This window comes from Syngnathus leptorhynchus, chromosome 18 (assembly GCF_054491065.1).
Source record: "Syngnathus leptorhynchus isolate UIUO chromosome 18, UIUO_Slep, whole genome shotgun sequence".
In the NCBI taxonomy this organism is placed as follows: Eukaryota; Metazoa; Chordata; class Actinopteri; order Syngnathiformes; family Syngnathidae; genus Syngnathus; species Syngnathus leptorhynchus.
Window position 1 is genome coordinate 1,758,791 of NC_141212.1, and position 13,060 is coordinate 1,771,850.

A 13,060-nucleotide genomic window follows, 5' to 3' on the forward strand; every position below is an offset into this window, starting at 1 on the left:
CTTAAATCACAACGCCAACTATCAGTCCGGGTTAGAGACGAGGTTCGACTTTCGCTTTCCAAAGAGGCCTAGAATTTTTTTTTTAATGAGGTCTTTAAAGAGGGGTTACTGTTTCAAACGACATAAATCACTAGCTATCTTAGCTAGCTCAGGATTCTAATGCTAACTCTAGCCTTGCTTTAAGACCTTCATTAGAAAGCACCATGACTTCAAACTCAAGCAACAAAAAAATGAACAGAAAGGTGCAAGAAAATCAACGTCTAAAAAATTCACGTCTACTTCCACGTCGGATGAAAGCGGAACAGCAGACCGCGCCGTACGCTAACTCGACATGAAGGCTGCTTAATAATACGGCCGGCGTAAATAAAAGAGCGTGCCGAGTGCTTTTTACAGGCCGTCCCGGGACGCGCCGGGGCCGCTCCTCGGCCATTCCGCTGTCAGTTACGATTGCTCATCCGACTCGGGCCTGGCTGTCACGCCGGCTCGGATGCGGCGGGACGGCGGGATTGTCAAAGCACATGATCTTTTAATGGAGGGATGGCACGCCATTTTTTTTTTCCTTCCTCAATCCTTAGTAGAAGAAATCATATGAAATAAAGAGCAGATTCCTGTCGATAGCTCGATAACCGAATGACCCCGGCGACCTTCCATTTGCCGTACTCCGGACAACAACGAAATCAACATAGGCCAATTAAGTCCCAGTCCCTCGGGAAGGTTTTCATTAAACTCAACGAGGCCCGACGCGATGTTCCACATCGGACATCGGGATGTATATTATCGGAATCCAATCAATGATGTTGACGTAGCGATACGGTGAATCATCGTTCCGATTTATTGGGGCTATTTTCCAGCAGCGCTGCGTGACGGCAACAGCGCTTAGCACTTTGTTGATCCAAGCTGTGTCACCTCTAGCGCTATCTGTGTAATATTCATGACGAACCTGTCTCGCTCTCGCTCCGTGTCATGTTCCTTTGTTCGCTCTCATTACGGCGCTGTCCTGAAAATGACAAGGTACAAGAGCCTTTTTTTTTTTTTTTTTTTTTCCCTGTGAAGTAGCAGAAGAGGATAAAAAGGCCAATGAAGAGATATTATCGGTAATGGAGGTTTTGCCAGCTTTCCAGCCTTTGCTTCTTTCCCGCTGTGTTTTTACAGAAATTTTTCAATGCAAAAAAGGAATGATCGGGGCTCTCATTCGAGTGCCGTCAGCCTTCTTTTAAACGGGACAGTTTATCAGTCGGGATCGAACGCTTGCCGATAGACGCTCATTTGGCTCAATCTATTTTCCCTCCTTCTATTTATCTCACAAAAATAAGACGAGGGTTTAAAAAAAGCGAACTAGGCTATTCGATAAATACTGATTGTCAACTGTGACAGTCGCATAATGTTATTTTTTCATAAATAATTTTTTTTTGTACATTATAAATCGCATTCTGACAAACTAATCAAATCGATGTAATGTATTAAATAGATTATACATCATGATTAATTTATTGTGGCATTTTCTGATGTTAATGTCTTGGCCACCAGGGGGCAGTATAACACTGGCATAATGATTAAAATAAAGAAAAGTAACACAAATACTGTTAGTAAAGTCATTCAATCAACTTCTCTAAGATGAGCTCTTTGCGTATACATATAAAATAAAATAAAAACGACTAGGAATAAAATGAAAACTCATCCAGGATTAGCCTTTACCCTTCTACCATCTTCTTTGTCCGTAAATGGATTCGTGCTAAACAGGCGAGTTCTTACAAGAGTTCATTCCGATCATGTTGAATGATCAATGCGGCGTAGTTTGAGTCGCCAAAAGCCAATGTTTGGCAGCCCCATTTGCACCAATCATTATCTCGGCCATTAGCCGGCGTATTAGCTACCGGAGGCACGTCTAAATCAGCAACATATAGACTTACAAACTCACGCACACACACACACGGCAGCCAAGTCCATTAGGGCTCTACGCACAAATCAGGCAGGAAATAGAAACCCGGCGGTGAAAATGAATATATGCAAAACAGCCTGAAGTTGCTTTTAAAACGTCAATCCTGTAAAAAGCGCCCATTGTAGAAAGAAGATACGATCAGGACAAGAGGGAGGATGCAATGTCAACAGGTAAACAAAGACGACCGACTTGGCGGGAAATGCACTCCCAAAAGTCAAAGTGATTTAAAAACCAGAAAATGTTAGCGTATGCTGTAAAAGCAAAATGTGTGCCTTGTTTCGATAAAGGATGCGAAACTTTGGTCTCTCGGGTGCGCGTGACGTATCGACACATCACCCGGCAAAGAAAACGGCCTTGTAACAGATTTACTTAGTTGTTTAATTTCACACTTGATGGGTGGGCAGGCACTCCCGAGCCACAACTATTTGTATACAAGCAATTAAAAAGTCAATCTTCCGTAATATGTCCGCTTTAAAAGGCTCTCCAACGGTAACGACCGTCGGGGGAGTCTCGTTAAGAACGTGCTGTTGTTTACTTCGGCTAAAGTGAGGAGACAATTTGATGCGAGACGAGAAAATGGACATTGCCGACGCGCACGCCAAAAAAAAAAAAAGTGGACTTTGACATTAAATGGCGGATATACATTGTGGTGAAGTGGACTTCAAAGTCAATGACTTCTCTGCCCGGCTCCATCTTTTCATGACATTTTTTTTCCCCCTATTGACGCTCTACAAATGGACTCTCAGCGATCAAAAATGTCACATTGTTTGTTTTAGGCGGTCTATCACGGGGGCAGAGATCCACAAAAGGACCAAACCCCCCCCCGAGAGAAAGACGAGGCAAGTGGCGGGATCTTTCGAAAGTCATTGTCGCCTCGACTGTATTCATTAGTGTGAATTATGCATGGCACAAATCTGAATGGGATTGTTAGCTGTCCTTTGTAGTTGGATTTGAAAAGGACAAAACAAGCACACAGATGATCTTTTTTTTTTTCTTTTTTTTTTTCCCCCCCTCTCGCTGGATGGCAGCGGCTCCGCGGCTTACTGTCCGCGCAGCCGGCACCATCTGGACGGGCCTCGCCAGCGCTCGACGGAACGTCCGGTAGCGACACGTGATCTGCGTCTGTTGTTTGACTTTACGGTCAGCTTTATGTTGACGTTTAGTCTTGACAAGTTTTATATATTGTGTGTGTCACAGTCAGCAAAAAGCACATATGGCAGGCACCATTAATATGAACACTCTGCAGTGTTGACACATATTAGATGTGCTAACACCGCAAGCGGAGTCTGTGCCAAGTCGCAGGTACAATTGGTTCTGATCCAATGTGATTAAAAATAAATATATATATATAAAAAATATATATCAGAATCCGTTACGACGGTTTCAATTACTACTGGATGAATTACGACTGAATATAAAGACGGCGGGTTTTATATTACTATGATGTTACGGTTATCTATAAAAACGACGGCAAAGTAAATTATGACAAAGTTTGTTACAACGGTTTATTTTACAATGATGTATTTAATGTAGCTCCTGTGAAATCCATTTTGTCCGGGGGACGCGGTTTGAGAATTTGGGGTTAAACTTAACTACACAAGTGCACCATCTGTGTTGCGAGACATAAAGCAAAGCATCCAGAAGCAAAATCAGACATTGGAAGGCAACCCGGGAAAGTGAATTAAGCAAAAAACAAATTGTGATTAGTTTGGCGCCATTTGAGCTAACATTTTCACTGATGTCGCTTTGGGCTCGTTGATTAAAAACGACACGAAGCCACCTTTGGCGAAACCGCGTCGGATGAACTAGGAATTATTTCGAGCGCAGATGAAGATAAAACAATTGGTTGGTTGCTTGGTTAGTTGGTTGGTTGGTTGGCTGTGTCTGCCAGCTGTGCTCGCCGCCACCTCTCTAATCCGCCGCAGAACAGCCGGAGGCTTTCCAGCGCAATATCACATTTTCATAATGAGAGCCAATGAGCTGTAAATCCCTGCTGGTGCGCTTTTACACAGCCGCATGAGGTTAACACTGGCCAGCATTTTACTTCCAAAAGTGGAAGAGGGGAGGGGAAGAAATAGAAAAAAGAAAGAAAGGCTTTACCTTTGACCAAAGTGAAGCCACAGACTTTTGATTTTCTATGATGACGACCTTAATTACCATTCAACTAAAATATTTTTGCTTGTGTGGTGTCTGAGGAGATTAAAGGAAAAATACACAAAAATGACATTTAAAAAATAAAATAAAAATAATGATAAAAAAAATCCCATCTTTAGTCTAGAAAGTATTTTTTGTCTTAAAAAGTCCGCCATTTTGTTTAAGGAGGTCAATTTCAGTTCCATATTTATCTGCTTGTGTGTAGTTTGCCCAATTCCATATTGTTACTCTACGACAAAGTTTCCTGAACAAGCAAAGACTTTCTTCTCCCTCCCTCCTTCCTTCCTTCCCTTCCTCCCTCCTGCTGTGATCCATCTGTCCGCCTTGCCTCTCGCTTCCCACCTCTGTAATTCCGACTCCCTCGGCGAAAATGGATGGCGACGCACCTTTACTTCAGCTCAAGTGGCTGGCCCAGAGAGCGAGGAAGAAGATGGTAGATGACAAAAGAGATGAGGGCAGATATGACGGATGGACGGAAGGAATTTTCGGACGCGGCAGGTAGCGGAGAATTGACTGCGAAGGCCCGACGCACTTGAGAAAAATGTCCAAAACGTGCGAGTTTGTTCTCTCCGACGGAATGAATAGCTTTTGGGTTATTTTCAACTCTCTGTAATTCCAGATTTGAAAATGATGCCTTCTTATTGATCATTCCCTCCTTAGTGAATGAAACTTGGCGAAAGAATGTCTCGGTTTGTCTCCGCAATGGCCCATTGTGTTTTTTTTTTTCTTCCCGCCTCCTCTCAGTACTCCACGTTAAGACTAGCAGAGGGTCGCGGAGAATGAATAGCGATCTATGTTTGGCTTTCACGTGCCAAGAGGGGAGCATTAACCTCCATTCATCTGCTGATTGGCCGGCGTGACGCCGGATCGATGAGGCTGTTTTTACTCACCCGCCAGCCTTGGCCAGAAGCCTTTGGCGTATTGACGACTTCTAACGCCACCCCGACAAGTCCGCCGGCTAGAGTTAGAAATTGTCAAAATACTCCAATTGCCGTTTAAAACCAGTAAATGGAAGGAAACGCTCTTTGTTGGGATTTATTTATATTTGATGAATCGCTCATTTTCCTTGACGATTATGTTTTCACGTGTTAATTAACGAACTACGAAAACAGAGGCGCTGAAACCAACAGGGTTCACAAACGGAGCCCTGGAGCACACCGCCGCCGCGATCCAGTCGTGACTTTACTGCTTGTCCTTCTGCTTCCAACTTTCCTGCCCACGTCTTGTATGTTTCACTATGCTGGCAAAATTGTCACGCGCATTAAAAAAAATAAATAAAAATCGTGCCTCTCTCCGACAGGAATGTGGCACTGTGTTATTATCCCTAGTGGTGCTCTTCATTGGCGTTCACATCCAAAGATGCACTTAGACGGCGGAGAAAGCTTTTTCCACGCTTTGCCCCGGCTCGGTAGGCGAGGACGAGCGTGACGGCAGACGAGGGAAGAAAACGGGAGGATGGAGGGGAGGAGCACCAATGAAAGCGGAAAGGCAGCGCGAGGGGAAACGGCCGCACCGTCGCGCCGACCACATGACTGCCGTTGACATTTGCTTTTATTACCTTTCGCCACTTTCCCCCCGCCTCTCCATCATGCATCTTGAAAGCTACGGCCGCCAAATACACGGATGTAACATACCAGCGTAGCCTAACCTCGACTACGCGCGAACCGAACCGACTGCCGGTCACAACTTAAAGATCAGGAGGTGTGATGCGTTTCCAGTCTAGCGTGAAAGCGCTCGAAGGCTTTTCGTTGCCAAGTGTCACTCACAAAAGAGTCTATATCATATCTAGGAAATAAAAAAAAATCCGATTTTCATACTCATTGCATTAAGTCGATCATATTGGCGAGTGGCAAGTCTTAAAAATGACAGCAAAGTTTATTCCCTTAAAGGGCTGACTTGAATGTTTCTTTGATTCCTAAGTGCTACATAAATAATAGAGAGCAACAACACCAAAAAGTAAACCCAGCGAGTGTGAAATTAGGACCCACTTTCATAATAAAAAGCTATCAGGCCGCGAGAGAGAATGTGCTAATTACTTTTAGTGAAGGAGCCTCTTAAGCGCCGTGTTCATTCGCGCCTGCTATTGATTAGCGGCTTCTCACCGTTCACGTTGCTCTTTTATTTTCTGTAAAAGTGATTTTATGAACCGCGACAGAGAATTAAGTCATTTATTTTTCCGCCATTAAGACCACGGGTGCGCCGATGCGCTTTTTGTGTTGAATTTTCATTTTTCGGATAGGCTTTGTCATCTTTTATAATCACCGGCGTGAAAATGATCGTTTGTTTTGTTCAATTTACTACTTGAGGGACAAAAGTGGAAGTTGGACTTACTTTGCGTATTCTCGGTTGTCGTGATCGCAGCGGGAGTCTTTGTGCTTCTCCCAGTCCTTGCCGTGCTTGCAGGTGGTCAGCAGGACAATGTCGTCGCCGTTGTGGATGTGATACAAAGCGTTTCTGGTCTCCGATCCGATCCCTGTTAGATAGCGCTTGCCTTTGAAGACCAGCAGGTAGCGCCTGGAGGACGAGGAGGAGCTCGGCGGGTCTCGGACCGACGCTCCGTCGGCGCCGGCCGTGCCCCCTGCTTTAAGTGGGTGCTCTTTTGAGAACAAGGGGATGGAGATATCAAAGTTGGGTCGAAAGTTGGCCACGTCGGCGCTGGCCTTGGCCAACATGGCCTGGCCCACCTCAAAGCCCAGATCCTCCGTGTAGTCCGGCCAGGTGCCGGAGTAGAGGTTAAAAATCAAGTGGTTCCTGCCGTCCTTCCACGTGGGCAAACTCTGAATACGCGTCCTGGCGTTTTGGACAAACTGGGGCGACAGACGGTCCCTGTCCAGGGTGTCCACGGCCAGGACGAACAGGCAGGCCTTGGCGGGGTCCTCGGTGTGGAAACGAGACTCCTGGATGGAGGTGAGGATCTTACGGTAGGTGGGGGAAATCTCATCGCCTCTTTGCGGCGGGTAAATGTAGACGCCAAAGTGCGGCTGACAGCGGGCAAAGTCGAAGCAGGTTTCCATGCGGCAGCGTTTGTTCTTGTAGAGGTTGTCACGCACCGAGCGCCGCTCTCTTGGCGAGCTGTGCTGGTGGTGCACCTGGGGACCGTCCTCCTGAAAAAAGTACATGGGGGGGAAAAAATGTCTTCAAGGATGCATTTGACAAGGTCTTGAATATTTGTGACGGTGAATTGACTACACCTTCCAGTTGCAACCTCTACTGTACCTCCTGCTCTCCTCCCTCCAGGTAGGGCGCCAACAACTGGTTCAACTCGGTCCAGCGTGCCGGCTCTTTGGACAGGCCCCTACGAGGCGGTGGCGCTCTGGGCCGGGCCCGATCCGCTTCCTGGCTCGGGCTGTACGACCGGTGCTGGTAGTAGTCGGGGTACCGGGGCAATTGGTGGCGGCGGTGGTGGTGCCGCTGCTGTTGCTGCTCAAAGTCGCCGATTTGCAGAGCCCACATGTAGACCAGGAAGAGAAGAGCGACCCCCACAGACACGAGCAGGTACCGCTTCTTGGCCTGCATGTGTGCTGTGAGGCGGTGGGGTGGAGGGTGGGATCAGGAGGAGGAGGATGATGGAAAGGGGACAGAGGAGTCGGGCAGGTAGGCGCAGGTCAGGTGGACTCACTAGGATGTCGCCTTAGCCACACCATGGCATTCTGGGATGTGGAGTCACTAAAGATGATTGGAAAATGTCAAATTAATACAGTGACCAACGACAAATATGTAATATTTGATTTTTAAATTGCAATTTCTAATGTGCTGGGTCAAAATATTAGAAACCACAAGCGCGACCTTACACATCTATGTCAAAATTCAATTGCATTGACTAACTAAAATATTACTGTGGGCATAAAAACCACATTTTCTTTCTTTAATTTAATTGTACCATAAATAGATATTCAGAACTCTTCATTAATTTAGCATACTTTCTATTCTTAATAAATATCCATAGCGTGTCAAGTTAAACATTCGGACAAATAAATAGATATTCAGAACTCTTAATTAATTTAGCATACTTTCTATTCTTAATAAATATTCATAGCGTGTCAAGTTAAACATTCGGACAAATGCAAAAGTTTTAGCGATCATGACGTCACAGAAGTAGACTTTTTTTTTTTTTTTAGTGCCTACCTGTACTAGGGAACACCTGTAGTCCCGGCAAGGTTGGATGCAGCTGCTGTCGACCCCGCAGCCGGCGCGTGCATTCCTCCACTCCCGTGCACGCACGCACGCGCGCGCGCGCAGCTAACGAAGCAGCAATTAACGTGCACGCGCAAGTTCACACACGCACGCAGCGTCGTAGTCCGCGGAGCAACGCCGACGCCGTCGCCACCACCGCCACCACCACGACGACACGCCGTCGCTCCTCCATCCGGCTGGCAAACTTTTTGCTTCTTTCTCATCCGTGGAAGACGAAACAAAACGGGACGCGCGTCCGCGCCGCCGGCACCGTCACCGCCTCCTCATCCCGCATCCGTCCACACGCGTCCATCCCAGAGCCAAATTCTAATTTGTCACTTTTAGGGGGAATCGAGTCCTCCTCGTCATCGGAATCCGGAGAATCCAGTTACCGCATCCACTTCACGGTCGTGCCTTGATTGACAGGCGGAGCGGATTGCCTCGAGGAATGTAGACGCGCGCGCACATGCGCGCCTGAATGCGAGTCTTCTTTTGGATCAGAGCAGCAACCGAGAACAACCACCCATCCCCAACCCCCAAGCACGTGAGCAAGGAGGTGCGATGCTCGTGAATTTGCACCGTTCAGTGAGGAACTTTTTTTTTTTTTTTTAAATCCACCACGGCCCTGCGCAGCAAAGTCCGTTAAGAAATGTGTGCATTTATGGGTAGGTTAGCGTGGCTTAACTTCTCTGATGATCAAAGTAGCAATCTTAATGTTAATAATAAAACAATTTGTTTTATGAGCGAAATGAGACACTTTCTAGAATTTGCTGCAGGTGATGTTTTGCTAGACAATTTCCCTGAAATCATTTTTTTTTATCACCTTCTGTTTATGGGGTCATCCATTAAGCTCTGATTGAACTTTGGACCGCGTGAGTTAAATAGACTTTACCAGTTAAATGTCGCCCTCTTGTGGCAACCTTTTTTCAAGGCTTCATCAGTGTCTGTGTTGTGCCACTTCATTAGGTACACAATCCATTGAGCATCAACTCATTTGAAATAAGAGTCAGATAAGAAGATGTAGCCAGTACTTGCCAAAAGTCTTCTTGTTAATGTTGATGTCATCTCAATATCTCTGTACATCTTTCAATTGAAGATTTGGGGAATTATGGCAGATTGTTGTCACCTGAAGAATATGGAAGATTGTTGTTACATGGAGGCTACAACTATTGCTTGCCAGATATCACTGCAGTTATTTTTTTTAATTTTTTTTTTATGATTGCTCTAGGCATCTTTGCAGAAAATAAAAAAAAGACAAGAATAATGACGTGGAGGAAGACGGGTTGAAGGAGCAGAAGAGTCTGGAGGCTTTTTTGGCATTTCAATTATCCAAAAGTCCCTCCTGTGCGCCGCCGCCTGTCGTCCCGTCAGCGTTAATGTTTTAATAGCACGGGAGCGCGCTCGGGCACGCACATTTTGATTTATAGCCTCAGCTGCGCTTGGCCGACTAACCGCGCTGAAATATTCATGCCGTATTTATCCACGTGAATGACGCTTCATGCATTGGCGAGGAAGGGGGGGGGGGGATTAGCGCGGCGAGAGTGCCGCACGACGGACTCAAGCTTCACGCCTCACACGTCATCAAAGCCATCAACGTGACACCCAAACTCACACCTGACTTCCTTCCTTTTTATTTAGACAAGTGTATTTGGCACCTGAGTGTGTTTGTGTGTGTGTGTGTGTGACAAGCCTGATATACCCAATACTTCAAAACCTCCCTGAGCACTTTGAATGTGAGGAATATAGCAGATTGTTGTCTTGTGTAGGACATACTAGCCAGAAATGAAAAATATGCTGACGTGAAGCCTATTGGAGATTGTTGTCACATGTGATGGGGAGATTGTTGTCACTTGTCGCCAGATATTTTCTAGCTAGAGCTCAGCAAAGAACCAAAGACTAAAATGCGTTCCCGTCATACGCTAGCTTTCTTGTAATTCACGATGCTATTGGAATTCCAATGAGGGGGGGGGGGGGGGGGGGGGGGGGGCTGTTATTATTGATCGGACCGGCGGCGGCGCAATAAATCTGCGAGCGCTCGGTACGTCCGAGCAAGAAATGAATCTTTGATACAAATGAGCGTCATCGCTTCTGGCCTAGAAAGTCCAAATGGAGATCAAATTGAGTCTTAATTGCCTTCCTCGCTTCTTCTTCGGCGTGGTTACATCACAAAAAGAAATTATAATTCTCCATGGAGAAACTTTTTATGTCCATGAGGTCATATTTACAAATTCAATGGAACATGTGATATGATCTACGAATGAACCGGAAGATCTAATAATGCGGTTAGCTCGTCTAATTAGCGCTAATTGACGGATGATTGACGGGGTGTAAACACTGATCGATCGGCGTCTGCAACGGCACGCTTCTCGTCTGTCCTCCTCGCCTTGAATGTAAAATGACATGACGTGTCAAAATGAAAGAAAGGAAGAGAACGTTTGTTTTTTTTTGTTTTTTTTATCCCATATCAAGTTCTGTTATTTAAAAAAAAGAAAAGATGATTCATAGAAAAAAAATGACGATTTTGGTGTAAATGTTTGCGCCCACTCGGTTGTCCTAATTCGCCGCACAACAAAGGAAGAACGAGAAGAAGAATTTTGATAACATCTGCCGGGCTCACGTTTCGTACAGGAAATGACTTTTCCCCCCCTCGTCATCGATTCGTCTTCTAAGATCACCCCCACCTCGTCAATCGGTGGATGATGGATAGAATGAGTCGGAAGCGGAATTCAAAATGAACGGCTGTTATGCCGGGAAACATTCTGCAAAGGAAAAACAGAAAATTACAAACGTCAAAATTGGAGATTTGTTGCAAAAACGTTTTTCAGCATTTCAGGTTACCTGAGCAGATGTCATCCAGTTCTCCCAGCTCCTCTTGCACTCTGAGCAGAAGGAGATCCTGCAACATCTCCTGCTGTTGCTCCTCCGATTCCACTCCGAGGAGTTGCAGGTGGTGTTCCCGCAGCCTCAGCAGTGCGCGACCTAACGTGATTTACCATTAAATTAAAAAAAAAATACAAAATGTTATTGCTGCAATATATACCTGAGATGGCATGTTTCATCACGGCCTTCTGGAGCACGCCCACTAAGCTGGGATAGCATTTTTCAATCCACTCCAGCACATCCTTCACCGACCACGACGACACCCGCTTGGATGCTTCCATCTCCACGATTACAGCATCAACAAAAAAAAAAAACCTACACGATAGAAAAAAAAAAAAAAATCACGACAATCGGCATAATCAGTCTCAGTCATCATTTTAAACATTCATGACATTTTTCCGGGTATTATTATCACTGTGCGTCACAGTTAAACCACTATCGATTTTCAAGGCGACCCGACTCAAGCAATTTGAGGAAGCTGAGGTGAGAGGTCAGCAAGAAATAAAGATAGGACTACAGTACATGCTCCGTGTCAGCACTCTTGCTCCAACGAGGAGCTCGATTGATTTTGACTATGTTACACATGAGTGGAAAGGTCCCATTAAGTCCTTTCCTGCACTGGACCGATCCCAGAGACAATTTTGATTGACTCAAAATAGTATCAGACAAGCAAAATATGGAACATGCTAACGGAGGGTTTTCGGTGTCCTCACTTGAGGAAGCGTTAAGTTAGCCTCAGGTGTGCTAGCAAAATTGGCCGACATGGGACAACATGAAGAAAAAACAGACGGTGAAATCTGCTGACGTTTCGAGGAGGAAAAGTTCGTGTTTGCTACAAGAAATTCTCCCCAGGGGGGAAAACAAAACAGCTAAATTGTTGATGTGACCTTTTCAATGTAATATAGGAATGTCATTTCCTGTGTTAATTAGAGAAGCCACAGTCACAAAGGACTCATTGGCATACATTGTGAAAACATTTCAGGATTTTAAAAGTCAAAGTGGCGTAAAAGAAACCAGCTCTCCTTGTTTTTGGTTTGAAAGGAGACTTATTATGCTTCTATACAATTTGCCACAACTGTCATGTTTCTTATAACATCTGTTATTTTAATTTTATATAATGTAGATATGTTTCTTTAATTGTGACGTGCGTGATATTTTTTCATAAAAAGGCAGCTTAATAAGGATTTAGTGCTGTAATTTCACGTCAATTCTTATTCTTTCCGATGCAATACCGCCCTCTTGTGGGACGTAAGGCTTACTACAATAAACGAGTTTCTAATCCTTGTTCCACAAATGGTTCTTACGCCATAATTTTATACACTTTATTCGGTTTAAATGTCATAATCCTCTATCAGACACGGAATATGAATACTTTTATGATTTCTATTCATATAAAAACTCAACGCCCCATTCGTTTACCTTGCGTTGTAGTCCTATTTGACAACATTCTGTCGTGTTGGGGTGGTTAAACAAGGTGCCGAATTGATATCATTTCTATCATATTATCGTTTGTGTCACAATTTGGAACTTTTGAGCCTTTTGAAAATAATACGACCGAAACTACGCGGTTTTTTGACAGATGTCTGGTAACACGTAAGCCCGCCAAACGCGTACGGAACACAACTCGAGCTTTCAAAGTCGTAGTGGCCCTTTTAGTTCAATTATTAACTTATAAAGATGTATTATTAACTTATAAAGATGTATTTTTTGTGTTTTACCTTCTTCCGTGTGTCTGCGCGATGGCTGTGTTATTCTTTCCATAAAAGAAAAAACGCCTGCTTGCCTCAACTTGTCCATGACAACCAGCTGGCCTTGAAAACATCAATCAGGTGTGTTCAAGTGCACTGGGAATTTACATAAAAAAAAAAAATCAATAAATAAAATCAATAACATTTCTGATAGTGAGCAAACTTT

General features: G+C 44.8%; 2 protein-coding genes across 3 annotated transcripts in view; both read right to left on the reverse strand.

Annotated features, from left to right (window-relative positions):
* Positions 1–7,620, reverse strand: part of LOC147042239 (exostosin-1) — a 29,274-nt gene extending 21,654 nt beyond the window's left edge. For both annotated transcript variants that reach the window (XM_085937819.1, XM_085937818.1), the window contains exons 1-2: positions 7,310–7,620; positions 6,425–7,197 (exon numbers count right to left, since the gene is read on the reverse strand). In XM_085937819.1, coding sequence (XP_085793945.1) covers positions 6,425–7,197; positions 7,310–7,609 — 1,073 coding nt within the window. In that variant the 5' untranslated portion in view covers positions 7,610–7,620. The remainder of the gene's footprint in view (positions 1–6,424; positions 7,198–7,309) is intronic.
* Positions 7,621–10,253: 2,633 nt separating this feature from the next.
* Positions 10,254–12,986, reverse strand: LOC147042242 (sterile alpha motif domain-containing protein 12-like). The gene is made up of 4 exons (XM_085937820.1): positions 12,865–12,986; positions 11,307–11,461; positions 11,105–11,245; positions 10,254–11,025 (listed from the first exon to the last, which is right to left on the reverse strand). Exons 1-4 carry the CDS (start codon positions 12,966–12,968, stop codon positions 11,009–11,011), a joined length of 417 nt encoding a protein of 138 aa, XP_085793946.1. The 5' UTR covers positions 12,969–12,986; the 3' UTR covers positions 10,254–11,008.
* Positions 12,987–13,060: the final 74 nt, after the last annotated feature.